This window comes from Hibiscus syriacus, unplaced genomic scaffold (genome assembly GCF_006381635.1).
Source record: "Hibiscus syriacus cultivar Baekdansim isolate YM2019G1 unplaced genomic scaffold, ASM638163v2 tig00110319_pilon, whole genome shotgun sequence".
Classification (NCBI taxonomy): domain Eukaryota; kingdom Viridiplantae; phylum Streptophyta; class Magnoliopsida; order Malvales; family Malvaceae; genus Hibiscus; species Hibiscus syriacus.
The window spans coordinates 2,823,601-2,843,423 of record NW_024062678.1 but is presented as its reverse complement, the minus strand read 5'-3'; the positions used below and the strand labels follow the sequence as shown (position 1 = coordinate 2,843,423).

General features: G+C 31.2%; 2 protein-coding genes across 3 annotated transcripts; both read left to right on the top strand.

The window, feature by feature from the left end:
* The first annotated feature begins 7,867 nt into the window (after positions 1-7,867).
* On the top strand, positions 7,868-11,440 carry LOC120117373 (homeobox protein knotted-1-like 7). Its single transcript, XM_039137655.1, has 5 exons — positions 7,868-8,485; positions 8,600-8,720; positions 10,724-10,914; positions 11,010-11,141; positions 11,262-11,440. The coding sequence occupies exons 1-5, from the start codon at positions 8,174-8,176 to the stop codon at positions 11,400-11,402; spliced, it is 897 nt and encodes a 298-aa protein (XP_038993586.1). The 5' UTR covers positions 7,868-8,173; the 3' UTR covers positions 11,403-11,440.
* A 1,136-nt stretch (positions 11,441-12,576) lies between these two features.
* LOC120117372 (phospholipase D beta 1-like) lies at positions 12,577-17,114 on the top strand. 2 transcript variants are annotated; one of them, XM_039137654.1, is made up of 10 exons: positions 12,579-13,645; positions 14,120-14,233; positions 14,415-14,609; positions 14,943-15,191; positions 15,296-15,364; positions 15,459-15,606; positions 15,811-15,959; positions 16,172-16,348; positions 16,445-16,642; positions 16,731-17,114. In XM_039137654.1, the coding sequence occupies exons 1-10, from the start codon at positions 12,680-12,682 to the stop codon at positions 17,022-17,024; spliced, it is 2,559 nt and encodes an 852-aa protein (XP_038993585.1). In that variant the 5' UTR covers positions 12,579-12,679; the 3' UTR covers positions 17,025-17,114. The 2 variants fall into 2 exon arrangements, with proteins under 2 accessions (XP_038993584.1, XP_038993585.1); XM_039137653.1 differs by having other exon boundaries at positions 12,577-13,645; positions 16,172-16,642.
* Positions 17,115-19,823: the final 2,709 nt, after the last annotated feature.

Sequence of the window (19,823 nt, the reverse complement as noted above, 5' to 3'; positions counted from 1 at the left end):
TATTGTGAATTATAGATGGGGGAAGTATTTTAGTGTAAAAACAGGGGAAGTACATAACGCCAGGGCTGCCTTATATAATAGTATACGGGGTAAATTACACGTTTAGTACTTAACTATTATTTTGTTTTGGTCATGTGACTTTTTTTATTTAAAAATCATACCTAATGTTACATTTTTGTTTCATTTGGGTCATCTACCATTAAAAAACTAACGGTGATGTAAAACAAATTGACAGCATCTCCTATTTAAGTATGGAAAGCAAAGAAGAGGGTGGAATCATTATATATATATATATATATAAATAGTGAGATCGAACAGATGTTTAACATAAATTAATCAATTTATGTTTGTTTGATATAATTTTTGTATTTATTTGAAGAAATTTTCTAAATCCTTTACTGGAGTTCATAAACTTTACAGGGATAATGCATGTATTTCATAAACTTTGTTTTTCCTATTTTCCTTTTTTTTAACGGAAAAAGTTTACAGTTCTCGTTGAGTATGTAATTTTAAAAAATAAATATTTCTTTTATATATATATATATATAATGATTCAGATTGATTAACACAAAACTTTAAAATCAGGAGAGAAAAAACATAAAAGTAAAATAAATTAGTAATTACTAATAGGGTAAAGTATAGTAATGGTCATTAAACTTTTCTAAAGTTTTTATTTAGGTCCTCTAATTTTTAAAATTTGCAATACAATCTCTAACATTTAGTCCGTTTGTAATATGGTTCCTGACGTTATACTGCCATTAGTACGTTTGCAATATGGTCACTGAATTTTTCAGGCGTTGCATTAGGTCTCCCAACTTTTAAAACTTACAACACAATCTTTAATTTCATTCTAAACCCTAAATTCTTTTTCGATCTCGAATTTCCTTTTTCGCTCCTATCTTCTCATTTCCAACGTAACTTTTCAATCGAGAATGCATGGGAAATTATAATCTAATTTTGAATTATGTGGAGGTGTTGACTTGAAAAAGAGTCCATTGAGAGAATACCCAACTAAGGGACTATATGGACCATCAATGATTCAGGGTGTAATGTTAGATACAGTCATCTCAGGTGAAGCATAGATATTCGATTAAATGATTGTGAGAAAAAAATGGGGCTAGAAATGCAGAGTTGACAAATACTACTAAGATGAAGTAAGTATCATTGTTGAAAGTCGCCAACAAAGCTGGAATTATTTTGTATAAATGACAATAATTTATTCGTTTAATCCTTGTGGTTAAAGATTTTCCAACAGATGATCAAATATAATGAAATCCCAAACAACTCATTCACCTCTCAGTCTCTTTCGCTCACATGCACTCTCGTTTGGTTTTTGTTCTTCAATTTTTCGCTATGTAAATTGTAAACCCAAGCAGTGCTCTGTCTTTTAGCTTTTTATTTACAAAGAAAAAATGGAGGAATAATTGTTGGAACGCAACACCGATTGCGTTTATTTCTTAGCCTCTCCCCTCACTTTCAAGAATGTATTTATTTTCTCTTTGAGCTATCCGGAAGTAAGCTTTTCCTCTTTCGCACTTTCCCATCTTCAGCTCGCTTTGTTTGTTTTTTGTTGAAATTTTTATGTTTCTATAATTGCATGTCAATAATCTAGATATTCAGTGTTAGTTTTTAACCAAAACCATCTATTTTTCTTTCTTTCTTCTTAATCAAAACTTTTAGTACTCCTTATGAAAGATATTCAGTCCATCCGAATAGAAGTGAAATAGGGTCCTAGGCTAATTTTTTTTATCTTCTTGTTTTATTTTTCTTTAAATAAGGGAATTGGTTATGAGTATCGACATGGTGAATCGCTAGGCTCAATCTGAGATACTGCTGGTACTAGTTTACTGGGAATTGTATTGATCCGACTGTGGTTTTCGGCATATTGTGAGCTCGTATTCTTTTTAATAAGTTCATGTTGATTATGGGACTGATATATCGTGAACGAATTGGATTTTTTTACATGTTTTGGAAATTTTATAGTTGAATTGTATTGAATTATAGCTTTAGAAGACAATTCTGCATGCACACAACTGGAAAGAATCATGACAGGGTAGTATATTCGGAGCAGCTACTTGACCTTGTCATGATGCCTTTCGAGTTGCGAAAGAGACTAAGAGGTGAATGCACTGTTTGGGATTTCATTATATTTGATCATCTATTGGAAAATCTTTAACCACAATGATTAAACGAAGAAATTATTATATGTCATTTATACAAATAATTACAACTTTGTTGGTGACTTTTAACAATGATACTTAGTTCATCTTAGTAGTAGTATTTGTCAACTCTGCATTTCTAACAAAACCTAGTTAAGCTGGTAATTAGAAGATAAAAGCGAAAAAGGAAATTCGAGATCGAAAAGGAATTTGGGGTTTAGAATGAAATTGAGGTCTGTGTTGCAAGTTTTAAAAGTTTGGGTACCTAAATGCAAGCATCTGAAAAGTTCAGTGACCATATTGCAAACGTACTAATAACAGTGTAACGTCGGGGACCATAATACAAATGGATAAATGTTGGGGGACTGTATTACAAGTTTTAAAAGTTAGGAGACCTAAATGAAAACTTTAAAAAAATTTAATGACTTACTATACTTTACCCTTACTAATATATTGAATGCTTATAAGTTAGAATATATATATTTTTATTTAAGAGACGGGAAACCACAGTATGCATAAGTTAAAATTTTAAGGGTAAAATATATAAATGTCCTTAATCATATGGTGTTATTTTGTTGAGTTTACGATTATTAAAAATTATAAAATAATGTATAATTATTGGGCGTTGCTTTGTTGAATCCCTTATTATTAAAAGTTACAAAATCTCATATGATTAATCTTATGTTCCAAACTCGTCATTTTTCATTAAAAAATTTAATGGTTAAGTTGGACATTAATTTGCTGACTAAATATGATAAAATTTAATCTCATAATCATTTGAATTATATAGTCGTTTGAGATTATGAAATCCGATTTTATCATATTTTGGTCAGTAGCTTAACGTCTAACTCAGATAATCGTTAAAATTTTAAAGAAAAATGATGAGTTTGAAATATATAGTAGTTGGGTAATCATTTTGTAACTTTTAATAGTCGGAACTCAACAAAACAACCTATAATCGAGAGACCATTTATAATTTTAATAAAAAAATTCAATAAAATAACATATTATAATAAAGATCATTTATATACTTTGTCCAATAATTAAAATGAAAAAATAGGGTGGTCCCTAAGGCTGAGGTAGTCGCAGTCTTAGGTTCTGGGAATAGGACAAAGCTACAGCTGTGACAGCGACCCCTCTTCTATTTCCACCGTCCGAATACCTTCCGCCCAACGTCAACGCCAACGCCGATGCTTCACCTTTTCTCATTTCTATCTTCGGATTTTTGTCACTAAACTTTAGTGATGAGCAAGAAAAAATCTGAGCCGATCTAACTTAAAAAATAATATAATTATATATTATTTATTTAATGATAATTGTAATAATATCTTTCTCTATGTTATTTTTTAATTAAGTTTTTTTTATTAAATAAAAATTAACAGTTTTATATTATTTCGAGTCGAGTTATCGAAATCGAGTTTTATCTCAAAAGTCATATCTTAGATTAAATCAAATTTTAAGTGGAGAGTATTAGATTTTCGGATCGGGTCAAGTTGGCCAAAAAACCAACCAAACCCGACTCATCCTCATTCCTACAAACTATGTGATTTGCATTGCATTTGACGACGTAATGGATATAAACAATAGAGTTTTTATTTGTATTTCGCTTTAAGCTTCTTCAACAAGTGATACATACCCGTAAATAAATCTCAGGTGACTCACTGTTTGCTTAGCAAGAAACTGAAGGAAAAAATCCATGGAGAAATATATTATAATTTTCTTGGATCCAAATAGATACTATTTACTACATGGTGAACTTTCTTATTTGGTCAATATTAGGATCCAACTGTCGTCAGCAACGATGGTGATGACCACCGGTATGATCGGCAACGATGGTTGTGAGTGACGGTCGATAAAGGAGACTTTGATCGAATTCAAAAGTTAAATTAATATTTTATCTAAAATTTAAGATCAAAGTGATCTTTTTTTAAAGTTCAAGAGTCAAACTAAAAATATAACTCTTTTTATTAACTTGACATGTCATTAAACTAAAAGAAACTAACGATTCAACCACTAAAATATCACATTCGGTAATATAATTAATTAAAATCTAATAAATCGATAGCATATATAATTTAAATATAACACTTTTCAAAATTAGTTATAAAAAATTGAAATAAAAGTTACGGTATGATGGTTTACCCAAAAAAGAAATAAACTATGTATTTAATCATCCAATTGTCATTTTAATATTATTTTGATCATTTAACTATTTTTTCTTCAAAATCATCACTAATGTTATATTTTAATTTCATTTTAATCACCTATGGTAAAAAATTAATAGAATTACTGATGAGACATTTTTTAATTTTTTTCAATGACGATATGACATTACTTTATAGTGACAAATTAACATCACCATTAATTTTTTTTAATGAAAAATGACCAAAATAAAACCAAAACGGAAAGTTACTGGTGATTTTGATAAAAATAGTTAGATGATTAAAATGTAACGTTATTGATGGTTTAAAAAATAATTGAGTGACCAAGACGTAAGTATGTGATAGCTGGATGACTAAATAACATAGTTTAAAAAAACACTAATAAATGATGTTAGAATCAAAGACAGAAAATATTTAAAAACAGAAAAGCATGCACCAACCAGAAGGTAGAATACTGACTACTGACAGCTCAATCCTCATCTGACTTTCTTAAATGACAAAAATATTCAAGTTAATTAAAACTTGGTGATTATATATGAAACTTGCTTTATCGATAGTTCGTTTATTGAACGTTAAGTGATTTTTGTATATTTGAAAAATCATATAAAATATTTTTTAGTTTTTCTATAAGTTTAAAAATATTTAATTCTTCGACTATTTTTTTAAATAATCTAGAGTGATTATAAAATAATATATGTTTAGAATATTTTTTAGTCGTTGACAATACTAACACCCACAAACATAATTGTGTGAACTTAAGACATCTAAAAAAAACAAAACTTATTTAACCACTGAAATCATTTGATGAGTTTAATACCAAATTAAGATCAATAAATAGTTAAATAGATATTAACACAATTTAAGAACGACTAAAATATGATTTTCATGTAAATACTAGTAATTGTAATATTGTTTTTTTATTTTTTATATAATCTTCAAAATAAAATACTCGAAAACTGAAATTTAAGGATCAAAATCACTTTTAATAAATTTCATATATAATTCTTTTAACATTCCACTTAATATTTTGTGTCGTATCTCTCTTTCTCTTTGATTTTTCTTTAGCTGCCACCGACACTAATCTTAACATTGGTTACCGACTGACGATGATTATCATTTTCTTGCTCTTTTTATTTTCCCCCAAGTTTTTTCAATTTTAAATAAGAATATATGTCTTGATGACACAATTTTCTCTACTCTTGTAGCACGTTTTTTTTTCTATATTCTTGTGGCACATTCCTTAGGGCTTTTGTACGTTTTTTTCCGGACTTTTTCAGTCGTGTTGGTGCTCACACAAAGATCCTCATGACATTTATTTTTATCTGTGATCACGTATTGTTAGATACTCTTTTGGTAAAAGGTTGTTTGCCAAAATAATCAGAATTATATAGTAAAATGTCTGTCAAATTGTTTGGTTTGCTCACAACTCTTTTAACACTTCGTAAAACGTCTCATTTGACAGATAAAATTAATTTATGAAAGTTTCATTTTTCTTCGTATATTTGAGTTTAATATTTCTGTTTTATGTATAAGGTTTTTGGTGACTATTGTCCCTATTTTCTTTCTATGTTTGAATGTATTGTAATTTTGATTTCTTTTATCATTTTTATTAATGAATTCAGTTATCTTTGTTAAAAAACAAAGAAAATAAAGGGATGAAGATGATAATAGCAGTTAAAGTTTATAGTAAAGAGATGAAGTAAATATTTCATAACATATATTTATTTGGATGTTGAATTAATATATATAAAAAATATAGAAATAAGAAATTTAAAACGTTGAGTTAAATTACGGTTGCTGGGGACATAGACCTGTTAACCTAAAACCATCAAGGTGTTACGGCTAACTAAAGCAATATTGAAAATGTAATTGATCATAGAGTAATAATATAAAAGATCAATTATAAATTATTAATTTAAATGTTCTGGGCTTATAATCTTATATTAGTATTATAAGGGAAGAAAGTAAGTTTGGTTATGATAATCAAGAGCTAGGTAATAATATTATAAATATAATCAAGAGTAACTTACTTTTCATTAAAATCTTAAATTATATAATCATGATACAAAAATAATATAATTTTTTTAATATTAGTGTAATGTTAAAAAAGTCTTCTAGCGTTTGATTAAATAATCACTTTGATTCTTTTTTTTTAGTATTTTAAACTTAATGTTTCATTTTAGGGCAAAAAGACTCTTCTATTGATGAAAAATGTTGGTTAATGAACTATTAACACTTCAAAAATATGTAAGGATTTTTTTTATCATAAAATGAAATGTTCAGGGCTAAAATGTTCTAGCAAAAAATAATAATGGCAAAATTGACTATTTGATCAATTATTATAGACATTTTAACCCTAAAATAAAATATTTAGAGCAAAATGCTATAAAAAAAGAATAAAATTAAAATGATCGTTTTATTAGGGGCTAATTTTGGTATTACACCTTTTATTTACACAAAAATTAGAATAGTTTCTGTGAGAATATATCAACCAACTTTTCCAATTTTCAAGAACTTGAATTAAGAAGCACCTAATCCTTATCCAACTCTATTTTTAAATTTCTAAGTTTAATTACTAATCAAGTGATCCACCAAACTCCAATCAAACCCAACGTGCCACTTGCTCATTTCTTTATTAAAAAGCTAGAAAGAAAATCCAAAATTGCCTTTTCCAATTTTTATTTAAATTATAGGGTAAAGTATACAAATGACCCCTCAACTATAGGACATTGCTTTGTTGAGTCTTTTAACTACTAAAAGTTACAAAATGGTCCATTAGCTACAAGACATTGTTTTGTTGAGTCCCCTAACTACTAAAAGTTACAAAATGGTCACCAACTATTCAATGTTTCAAAGTAATCTTTTTTCGTTAAAAAACTGACACATGTATGAGTTGGACGTTAACTTGTTGACTGTTATATAATAAAATCATATTTTTAATGATGTCTATGATGCTATCGTTGCTTTCAAGCATTAACTCGCTTACATAATATTTTAAGCACTGACTCGATAACATTATATAAATGGAATTTCGATCCATAAAATACAACTAAAACAATTTTGGATCATATTTTATCATATCTCAACTAACATGTTAATATCAATATTAGACAATCACCAATTTTTTAATGAAAAAAGAAGAGTTTAAAATATATGAATAGTCATGTGACTATTTTATAAATTTTATGATCGGAGGATTCAATAAAGTAGCGCCTATCATATGATCATTTTATAACTTTTAATATTCAAATAACTTATCAAAGCAATATTATATACTCATGAACCATTTATGCACTTTATCCTAAATTATATATAATATAAAGTAAAAAAAAACAAAAAGCAATTAAATTGTCAGGCTAAAGAAACAGCTTTATTAATATGTTGCCTTTGCTTTATCTGACCTCTCTTCTTCCAAACAGCCTTTCATAGTAATGATTCCATAGCCCCTTTCTCCTCCCCTTCCATCCTTTTCTCTGATTAAAAAATCCCTACAAATATATATGTATTTCTTTTTAACATATATTAATTTGTACATGCTTTGATTATAATTGTCATGCTTTTTCTTCTCCATCTTTCTCTGTGTATGTAAAAGCAAGAAACCCTGCAACATATATAGCAGGAGGTGCAGAAAATCCAGTCTCAGATCCCGATATACTGCATCTCTCTTACACCATTAACGAGATATAAGCAAAATCTGTCTTTCTTTTCCCTCTCTCACTTCCTCCATTAAAAACACTCTCGAAGCACGAGGCTCTTTCTTTGTTGTCCTTCCTTGACCTACTAGATTGATGCTCATTTCTTTTACAAATATATTTACTTGGGTTTTATTATAGGCCTTTGTGGTTCAAAGAAATGCAAGAGCCAGGGTTAGGGATGATGAGTGGTGGTGGGAGTGTTGGAGGATTAAGCAGCGGCGGTGAGGTGTCTGTTTCCGGTGACCGGAACCGTCAGCTGAAGGCTGAGATAGCCATACATCCGCTTTGTGAGCAGCTTGTAGCAGCACATGTTTCTTGTCTGCGTGTGGCTACACCAATCGATCAGTTGCCTTTGATTGATGCACAGTTAGCACAGTCTCATAATCTTCTTAGATCATATGCTTCACAGTATCATCAACAGGGCCATTCCTTATCGCCCCATGAAAGACAGGAGCTTGAAAACTTCTTGGTCTGTCAGGATTTCCTAGTTTTGTTGTCTGATTAATTTTGAGATTTTCTTGTTTTGTTTTTGGTACATGGGAAAGTGGTTTTGTTGTTTATGATGGTATCTTGTTTGTTGCAGGCACAATATTTGTTAGTGTTATGTACTTTCAAAGAACAGCTTCAACAACATGTCAGAGTCCATGCCGTTGAAGCTGTTATGGCCTGCCGTGAAATTGAAAATAACTTGCAAGCTCTTACTGGTTTGTCCCTCTCTATTCTCTTCATTTTCCTAATATTACCATATTTTGTTTCCTAGGGATATATATATATATATATATATATATATATATATATATACCATGTAACTAACTACCTATATATGTATAATGAGTTAAAAAGATTGACCATATAGCCTATAGGATGCGAGGAAAATTTTATTTTTAATTAAAGTGTTTGTTATAATATTTGAAGAGGATGTGGATCAGCCGACGATTTTTAAAAGATACTTGGATTACTCGATAATTTTAAGAAATCACATGGACTACATTGTGTATTCTCGATGTTTCATGCATGTATGATAACAGTGATAGTTCCAAGTCGTTGTGTAGTCCAAATAATTTTCAGAAGTAAACTTCTGTGGTCCAGAAGTCGTCGTATGATCCAAACATTTCCAACAAATATCATAACAAATACTCTACTTTAAATAATATTTTTTACACCATATATTTTTGAACATATTATTCAAACAATTTTAGTGAAATCACCATCATTAGCTGGTTTTGGATAGAATCATACTTTTATTTTACTTGTTTCTTGAAGATAATAATTAATAATGCTTAATTGCTCTCTGGTCTTGTTTTGGTGTTGTGATGCGGTTGGTGATGATTTCCGGTGTTCCTTTTCTTGAAAGAGATTCTATTATTTATGCTTCAATAATCAATTTGAATCATCTCCAGCTAGATGTTCATTCATATGACTTGTTAGTTCTAACCACCATACATACCAAACCTTAGGTATACATTAAAAATGTTTATATTATATTTAAAAAAATATAAACAAATTAGAACGTGGGGTTTAAGGGATCCATTTTATCAAAACAACCCTCTTATGTAGATATACAATATATTTTAATAAAATATATATGTCATATAAATTTGATAGTTGCATGACATGTGTGTGGAAGTGGTTAAATTAGCAAAGGCTCAATTATTGTGTTGTCAGTTTGATGGGGAGTCTACCCTAGCTGTCTAGATGCCTACCTATTATATTCAGTATGAGGGACTAATCTTTGTTGTTGCCTCATTTATTATGAGTGGGACAATTGTCCCCTCAAATTTTATACATGCTTTTCTCAAAGTTTGAAAGATTACGTTGTAGAGAGTATGTGAAATTAATAGATCTAATTTTTTTAAAATAATCATTTCATACTACTAAAAAAAATTACAACTTAAACAAAACAAAGTGAAAGTTGCAATTTTTACAATCAATAACTGTATCTAATGCAAAACTAAGAGTTAAGGAATATTGGATGAGAGAAATTAAAAGATGAAATTAACAGTAGGAAATAATAAAATATTTACTGAATAAAAAAATAATAAGTTAATATTACTATTTGATTTTCCTCATTCAACAGTTTTAAAAGTATGTAAAACTAAGAGTTATACACTAAGTGTAGGTGGATTCTAATATATACATATATATATATATATATATAAATAGATTAATAGATAGATTAAAAGTTTTAGAAAAATAATATTTTCGTATAAAGTTTAATTTTATGATGTAGAGGGTTGTATAATAAAATTGGTGATGTAAGAACATCATAATTATTCTTTTTATAAGATTTAAGTTTAGGTAGTTATGTATATAGAATATATATACTGTTAATAGATTAAGAAAAAAAATTGAATAGATATTTTATAATTATCATTTTTTAGAAAGAAAAACTTTAAAAAGTATTTGAATCTTTTTACGCTTATAATTCGTAAAAAAGTACATATTGCTTTGGAGTTTGTTTTATGTTAACGTTTTTGAGACTTAGAAAGATAGAGAAGTGTTATCATCAATGATTGTGCATTTTCAAGATTTTATCACTTTAAGGAGATTTTAAAGATTGAATCTAATTAAGTCTTAGATTCGAGTAATTGAGTCTGTAAGGTTAATTTTATCTATAGTTAAAAAGAAAACTTATGAACATACACTGCCTTATAATCATCCAAAACAATAAAAAAAAAAAATTGACTCTTTGTATCATGTGTTGCAGGAGTTAGCTTGGGTGAAGGCACAGGTGCAACAATGTCAGATGATGAGGATGAGATGCAGATGGACTTGTCTTTGGATCAATTCGGCAGTGAAGGGCATGACTTAATGGGTTTTGGTCCCTTAATCCCTACTGAATCCGAAAGGTCTTTGATGGAGAGGGTCCGTCAGGAGCTCAAGATTGAACTGAAACAGGTCATTTCTTGCTCTTCCGGTTCCAAGCCAAGTGAAACACGTGTTTGGTAACTGAGAAAAAGTAAACACTAACACAATCTGTAATGTCCGTGCAGGGTTTCAAATCAAGAATTGAGGACGTGAGGGAGGAGATTTTACGAAAAAGAAGGGCTGGGAAATTACCAGGTGACACAACCACAGTGCTCAAAAACTGGTGGCAGCAACACTCAAAGTGGCCATACCCAACTGTAAGCAACTAACTTCAATTCCCAATGCTCCATTACTTGTTTCATATCCATAGGCAGAACAAGAATTACTAGTGTTATTAGTTGAGGTTCATATGGTTCCGTGTATGATAATTGATACAGGAAGATGATAAGGCCAAACTTGTGGAGGAAACAGGATTGCAGCTAAAGCAAATCAACAACTGGTTCATCAACCAAAGGAAGCGCAACTGGCATAGCAACTCTCAATCTGTCACCTACTTGAAGTCGAAGCGGAAAAGGTAAGAGAGACAAAGGATCTCCATGAGAAATGGAGAAGAAGATTGTTTGTTTCATCATGTTGATGCGAGCCTCATGGAGTAAATAGCTGTGGGCTTATATAAGCGTAATGCATTCGAGTATCATATGGCTTACATGTAAGTCTGTAGATTCAAGTTTCTAACAAAGTACCTGCTGCCAGACCTCATTTTATTCACATATTTCTCATATTCATCTCTCTCTTCGTTTCTTCATGTTCTTATTCTGATATAAAGTTAGATTTTTATTAATTTTAGTGGCTGAAGTTAAAGAACTATATAGAACAAGGATTCTTGGTGACCAATTTTTGTTTTCGCTATAAATATAGAGCAATAGTTAATCTTTAAAATTATATAAGAGAATTATTTCCGGAGAGATGTAATCATCTTTATAAATATTGGGGTTTATGTTGAACAAATAATTTTTTACAAACGTGGAATTAACCATTGGAATGACTAAAAACAAAACGACTCAAATTCAAGCGTGTATTTTTTTCACTTGTTCGTGATTTTCCTCTAAAGTTTTTAAAGTAAATTTATGTCTTAATTCTATTGTAAAATCGTTTATTATTGTTATTCTTAACTTATAATGTAGCCAATGTACATTTGAATCCGATTTTTTAGTTTTGACATTAATCGTTTGCATAATGTCGAAAATAATCCTCAATATTTATTAAAATAATCATTTTGATTCATATTTTTTTAATATTTTAACTCTAACGTTTCATTTTGATACAATTTTTTTCTATAGATAAAAATTATTTATTAACACACGATTAATCCTCTAAAATAAGAGATTTTTTAGCCTAAAATAAAATGTCATTAAAAAGATTGAATCTTATATTGCTAAATACTAATATTGAATGTGTTTTCACTTAAAAAGATTAAATAATTTGTAGTTAAACGTGAGTGGATGGGGTTTTATGGAATTAATATTTGTAATAAAGAAACATGTGCAAGTTGAGCATATCGTTGTCCCTTGTGTCGTGGCTGCCGCAGTTCAAGGTAGACGAAAGGTAGAAGAAAGACCAATATGGCATTGACCAAGTAAACTACAAGTAATTAATGGAAGTGAGCAGATACAAAATAGAACCTTCAAAGCAAATTCCCTAAATTCATATTATATACCCTCAAATCTCCTCCAACACCCAGATTTGTTTTCTCTTACCTCCACATTGTTCAATCCAGTACCCCCTTTCATTTTCTCTTACCAGTTTTGGGTATTGGCCAGATTTCCTTAAGAATCCGGTCCAGTTTAATTCTCCAATGGCTAGTACACTTTTCCACGAGGCTCCCTCCTTGGGAGGCTCGAGCCATGGTCAGGGCCTCCAAATTCTTCCATTTAAGACCAGTAAAGTGTCCTTGCAAGTCTTGCTCTTACATGGCAATCTAGATATTTGGGTCAAGCAGGCTAAAAACCTACCAAACATGGATATGTTCCACAAGAAGTTGGGTGATATGCTTGGAAAGATTGACTTAAAGGTTAGTGACAAACTCGAAAGCCACATGTCTCATAAGATAACCAGCGATCCATATGTCACAATCTCGGTGGCGGGTGCTGTGATTGGGAGAACTTTTGTTGTTAGTGATTCCGAGAATCCGGTTTGGACGCAACGTTTTACCGTCCCCGTTGCACATTATGCCTCTGAAGTCCACTTTGTTGTCAAAGACGATGATGTTGTGGGCTCACAGATCATGGGAGCCGTTGGAATTCCGATTGAACAGCTATGTTCAGCCACAAAAGTTGAAGGAACCTTCCCTATCCTTAATGAAAAAGGGGAGCCTATTAAGCCTGGAGCTGTTCTGACTTTGTCAATTCAGTACACCCCAATCCAGCAAATGGCTATTTACCATAGGGGATTAGGTTCAGGACCTGACCATCATGGGGTCCCTGGTACTTACTTTCCTCTTAGAAAAGGGTGCAAAGTTACTTTATATCAAGATGCTCACGTCCATGATGGTTTCCTTCCCAATTTGGAGGTTGATGGCAATGCTGGATATGAGCATTGGAGCTGCTGGCTGGACATCTGTAATGCTATAGTCCAGGCCCATCGTTTGATATACATTGCAGGCTGGTCTGTATTTCATAATATCAGACTTGTTCGTGAATCCGATAAGGCGTCGAATACCACATTGGGCGATCTTCTTAAACTTAAATCTCAGGAGGGTGTTAGGGTGCTGCTCCTTGTATGGGATGATCCTACTTCTAAGAGCATTGTAGGATATAAAACGGTCAGCAACTCAACAATCTCCTTTTATGTTATGTTTGTTTTTATGTTCCACAGATTGCAATAACAAATTAAAGCTTAGACACTTCTGTTATCTTCTATTTCCAGGTTCTCTATAAAGGGGAAAGAATAGTTTAATGAGTTCTCAAGTACAACTGATAAATCTTGAACCCATGATGTATTTTTATGTAGTTGCACACAAGTTATTAGCTGTTTTGCGGTCATGATCCCGAAACTGATCTTATGTCTTGGACAGAAATTGTCTTGATTTTATCTGTAATAGCTTGTTCTAGCTTTGATAAGGCTTTGCAGATTAAAGGACCATTTCTCTTCCTTTTGTCCTCTAAGAATCTCTGTCTTGAGTAATTAAGGAGTATCGGTACCATGTCATATAAGAGTCAATTCGTTCTTTTTGTCCTTCAAGTAGCAATTATTCATTTTCTGGCTTGAATACACTGATGGTCTCTAGGATTTGCAGGAAGGAATCATGGGTACAAATGATGAAGAGACTCGCCAGTTTTTCAAGCACTCTTCCGTGCAAGTGTTACTTTGCCCTCGATCTGCCCAAAGAGGAAGCTGGATAAAAAACCAGGTCAGTATAATTAGTTACTAGTTATGATCTGAGTGTTGTCTGTTACATAGTATTAGTAATTAATGCACTTTGTCAAAAAAAGTTTATTGCCATTTCGAACAGGGGAATGTCACTTAGGCACTATTTACACTCGAAATACTCTAAAGCTGGAGTTTGTTCTCTTTTGACCTTTGCTTACCAGGAAACTGGAACAATCTATACCCATCATCAGAAAACTGTGATTGTCGATGCCGATTCTGGTAACAACAAAAGAAAGATTATGGCATTTGTTGGTGGTCTTGATTTGTGCAGGGGTCGGTACGATACTCCAAACCATTCACTTTTCAGAACATTGCAAACAGTACACAAAGATGACTATCACAACGCTTGCTTCACGGTAACTTATTCACTTTCTTCAGTTCTCATTTCTCTGACTGTTTTTCAATTAAAACACCAATGTGAAGTTGGGATAATGGGAACTATCAGTGGCTCCTTGCTGCAACCATATGCATATAAGTGATGAATTTGTTAGTTGCACAATGACCGTTTTTAGACTAATCGAAAACTAGATTGATATATATATATATATATATATAGAAATAATGCAGTATAAGCATGTAGTATTTGGTATGAAGTGGAATATACTTCGAATATACAAGCCCTGGTGTTGAGGAATCATCTGCCACATTAGGCAACATTTTTACTAGCATTAGTCTTTCACCCTCTGTAGGAACCTAAAACTGGTTGTCCAAGAGAACCTTGGCATGATTTGCATTGCCGAATTGACGGCCCAGCTGCTTATGACATACTCACCAACTTTGAGGAGCGTTGGTTAAAGGCTTCTAAACCTCACGGGCTTCAAAAACTAAAGAATTCAGTTGAAGATGCATTACTAAAGATTGAAAGGATTCATGAAATTGTTCGGATGGCAGAAATCCCTTATTCGAGCAAGGATGATCCTGAATCTTGGCATGTTCAGGTATTTTGCATGTTAGTGAGCGGTTGGTGTTACTAATTTCTTGTTCCATATTTGGCCTTTTCCTAATTCTTTTTGCCTGTTCCTATGAATTCCCTACTATGAAGGTTTTCCGTTCAATTGATTCCAACTCTGTGAAGGGTTTTCCGCATGATCCAAAAGAAGCTACAAAAATGGTGAGAGAAGCCTATGGCTTTTAGCTGTCCTTATCATCCATTGTTGAAAGATTAACGAAGTATAACCAACTTGTATGTATATATATTTTTTTAGAACTTGGTGTGTGGGAAGAATGTTCTTATAGACATGAGCATACACACTGCATATGTGAATGCAATCCGTTCTGCTCAACGCTTCATCTACATCGAGAATCAGTACTTTCTTGGATCATCATATAATTGGGATGCACACAAAGATTTAGGTAAGAAACTTAGCCTTTAAGATGAAGAATAAAGGAACAAACATAAACTAGTCATGTAAAACTGAAAACCTTCATCCCCTATCAGCTGGACTGACAACATTCATTTCTCTTGCTCATACTAAGGTTTTTTCTTTTTTAACCTGGATGGATTTGAATGCATATATAGCATATGGTTTTGAGCATGTTTTTGGCTTTTGCTTGCAGGTGCAAACAATTTAATTCCAATGGAAATTGCTCTGAAAATTGCTAACAAAATCAGATCAAATGAGAGGTTTTCTGCTTATATTCTCATCCCAATGTGGCCAGAAGGTGTTACAACCAGCGCTCCTATCCAAAGGATTCTCTTTTGGCAGGTAGACTCCAATTACCATTTCGGGAAAAAGAAAACTTGTATATCTTAAGCGTGAATTGTCTGCATGCTAGATGATATTTCGGGTAGTCGTATTCATTTCATGTTCGGCAGAGTGCACCCAAACTGATCATGTGTTGAGTTTTTTTTCTTTCTAAAAATTAAGACCTTCTGTTAGTTAAAACTTATTCAATCTATAATTGTTGGTTTCTGCAGCATAAAACAATGCAAATGATGTATGACATCATATACCAGGCATTGGTGGAAACTGGACTTGAGAAAAGATATGAGCCTCAAGATTTTCTAAATTTCTTTTGTCTTGGTAACCGAGAGGCTGTCGATGGAGTTTCCTCTTCGAATGCTAGCGATCCCACCATGTCAATTACTCCTCAGGTACCTCCCAAGCCTACCTATGTAGACTTCCCAGCTTTCTCTTTAATACTCCAGCCTGCTTATCCATACGAAAATGAACCAAATATGTTAACACAGGCACTTGCGAAGAAGAGCCGCCGCTTTATGATCTACATTCATTCCAAAGGTATGATAGTAGACGACGAGTATGTCATAATAGGGTCTGCTAACATCAACCAGCGCTCGATGGAAGGCACTAGGGACACTGAAATAGCAATGGGTGCCTATCAGCCTAGCCATACGTGCTTAAGCGAACGACACAATCCGCACGGGCAGGTAAGCTGAGATGATACATTTTGATGCATTGATCTTAAACATTTGTATTTGTGTTTCACAATCAGACATGTACTTAAAATGAGTGCAGGTGTACGGTTATAGGATGTCACTATGGGCAGAGCATATTGGAGGTGTGGAGGAGAGTTTTAAGCAACCGGAGAGTCTGGACTGTGTAAGGAAGGTGCGGTCTTTGGGTGAGCAAAACTGGAAACAATACATGGCTGATGAAGTTACAGAAATGAAGGGCCACCTTCTCAAGTATCCGGTCGAAGTCGATCGGACCGGCAAAGTGAAGCCACTTCCTGGCTGTGAAACATTCCCAGATGTGGGTGGGAAAATTATGGGTTCATTTGTTGCCATTCAAGAAAATCTCACAATCTAAATCTAATAATCAAAGAAATGTGGTTTTTTGTTGTAGCTTAGCTACCATGATGATTGGCTAGACCCTCTTTTATTCTTGTTTTGGAGGAGAAAATAGTTTGATGGTTGTCTATGTAGATTGAGGCAATTCATGGTTTCATTGATTATAGGTCAAATTTGTTCAATTTAAGACAATTACTTGCCGATATGTTCTTAAAGGAGTGGTAACATGTGAATTGATCTCAGGGATGAAAACAATTTTATACTTTTATTAATGGGTAAACTATATAATTGATCACTTTTATTTAAGCTTTGTACACTTTTTCTCACTAAATTCAAAAAACATAATATATGATTATTTTATTTTTATTTAATTAATGTTTGATCACTTTTGCTTTTATTTAATTAAAATGTGGTCACTCAGGGTTAATTACCGTTAAGAACTTTAACGGGTTGTTGAAATGGTATAATGAATTTATAAAATTAAAATGGGTAAACTACACAAATGGTCACTAATGTTTGAGTAAGTTTTCGTTTTCCCCCTATTAAAGTTTCAAAAGTATCAAATTAGTCACTAAAACATCAAATAAGTCTTTGAACAATGATTTTATATCTAGTTTATTCCAAAAGCTTTCTATTTTTTGATCATTCGAAATATTTGATTGCTTCATGTCTGAAAAAGTTAATTTCTAAAATAAAATTTAAAAAGTATATACATCAAAATTGGAAAAATTAAAAAGCTTTTGGGGTAAATTTGATATAAAAATGTTGTTCAATGACCTATTTGATGCTTTAATGACCAATTTGTTACTTGTGAAACTTTAATCTGAAAACGAAAACTTACTTAAATATTAGTGACCATTTGTGTAGTTGGCCTATTTTCATTTTATAAATTCATTGGACCACGTCAGTGATCTGTTAAAATTCTAACAGCATTTAATCCTCATCCTCAGTTACCACATCTTAATTAAATAAAAATAAAAATTATCAAATATTATATTTTTTAAATTCAACAAAAATATATATAAAAATTAAACAAAAGTGATTAATATTGTAATTTACCCTTCTATTACTTTACGCTGACCTTTCTTACACATTTCCCGATTGGTCAGTAAACAATTCAATATCACAATCAAATAATATAATCAAGAAAGTGTCAAGTAACTGATTAAAAAGTTTAAATTAATATATTTATTTTTTTATATAAATTGTGAGTTTGATAATCATTAGAAGTAAATTTTTTTATAGATTATTAATTAGTCATCATCAAAGATTCAATTCACTCATAAATCTATTAAATACTGATAATTTAAATATCAAAACTAAAGATATTATAACATTATTTTATTCATCGACGGGTATATATATGAGAATCTCAAAATCAATGAGTATCTTACGCCTTACCAATATTTCAAACTCTGATCTAGTATCTTTCCATCTATCACTATTCAATACAATTTTAATCGTCATTTAATTTATTTATAAAATGAATTAATTAATTCTTTTATTATTCTGCGTGATTACAATATAATATCCGTTCAAAAAAAATCTTAATCATTTGATAATAATAAACATCTATGCAGACATCTTGTTCTAACTCAAAATCTTTAAGGATAACAATCATCTCTTAACAACTGCGATCACTTAATTCATATAATAAATTAATTAATTAAATACACATATATAATAATAATTCAGACATAAAAAATTAAAGATAATATTAATAAACTGAATCTCGAACCATTCATCACTTACAATACATTATCTCTTTTCACTTTAATCAATCATCTTTTATTTTTATTAATTATACCACCTAATTATTTAAATTGCATCAATCAAATCACTTGCATTTTTAAGGATTTTTTTGTCAATACTCATGTATCTGCACATTCTCCATGATTTTCAAAATTATTAATTCTGAAACACATCATATAAAAAGGGGAAAAATGCATGTAGTAGTTTATTTGATAAATTTGAATAAATGTTGTTTGTATTTAATGCGCTTGAAGACTTTTCTTTTATGACAATAATACAAAAAACCGACCATTTTAACTTATTTTTTAAGTTTATATTATTTTTTTATTAATATGTGATAAGTAAAAAATAGTATTTGTTTAATGATAATTTTCAACCATTTTGTATTAAATGCTCATACCATTACATTCCTGGTCCTTGAACCCGGAATTTCAAGGACTAACAACAATTCCTTATCACCGAGGTCGCTTGATTCGTACTTAAAGCTTATATTATAAATGCGTATTAAAATATAGAATTTTTAATTGGGTAAAGTACACAAATGGTCCTTCAGTTATAATATATTGCTTTGTTGTTTCCCCGACTATTAAAAGTTACAAAATAATCTCCCGACTATAGGGAGTTGCTTTGTTGAGTCATTCGACTATTAAAAGTTAAAAAATGGTCACACAACTATTCATTATGTTCCAAACTCATCCTTTTTCGTTCAAAAATTAACAGTTGTCTAAGATGAACATTAACATTTCGATTGAGATATAATAGTCGTTTGACATTATGAGATCAGATTTTATTATATCTCAATTAGCAGGTTAACGCCTAACTCAGATTGCTATTGATTTTCTAACGAAAAAAGACGAGTTTGGAACATAATGAACAATCATGTAACAATTTTGTAACTTTTAATAGTCGAGGGACTCAACAAAGCAACTCCTTATAGTAAGGGGAATATTGGGTAAAGTACACAAATGGTCATTCAATTATAAGATATTGCTTTGTTGTGTCCCTAACTATTAAAAGTTACAAAATGGTCTCCCGACTATAGGGAGTTGCTTTGTTGAGTCCTCAA

Coding starts and splice junctions, on each gene's coding strand:
- LOC120117372 (XM_039137653.1), top strand. CDS start 12,680: ATGGCTAGTACACTTTTCCACGAGGCTCCCTCCTTGGGAGGCTCGAGC. Junction 14,610..14,942: donor ATCACAACGCTTGCTTCACG/GTAACTTATTCA, acceptor CACCCTCTGTAG/GAACCTAAAACTGGTTGTCC. Junction 15,365..15,458: donor CAAAAGAAGCTACAAAAATG/GTGAGAGAAGCC, acceptor ATATTTTTTTAG/AACTTGGTGTGTGGGAAGAA.
- LOC120117373 (XM_039137655.1), top strand. CDS start 8,174: ATGCAAGAGCCAGGGTTAGGGATGATGAGTGGTGGTGGGAGTGTTGGA. Junction 10,915..11,009: donor TCAAGATTGAACTGAAACAG/GTCATTTCTTGC, acceptor ATGTCCGTGCAG/GGTTTCAAATCAAGAATTGA. Junction 11,142..11,261: donor CAAAGTGGCCATACCCAACT/GTAAGCAACTAA, acceptor TAATTGATACAG/GAAGATGATAAGGCCAAACT.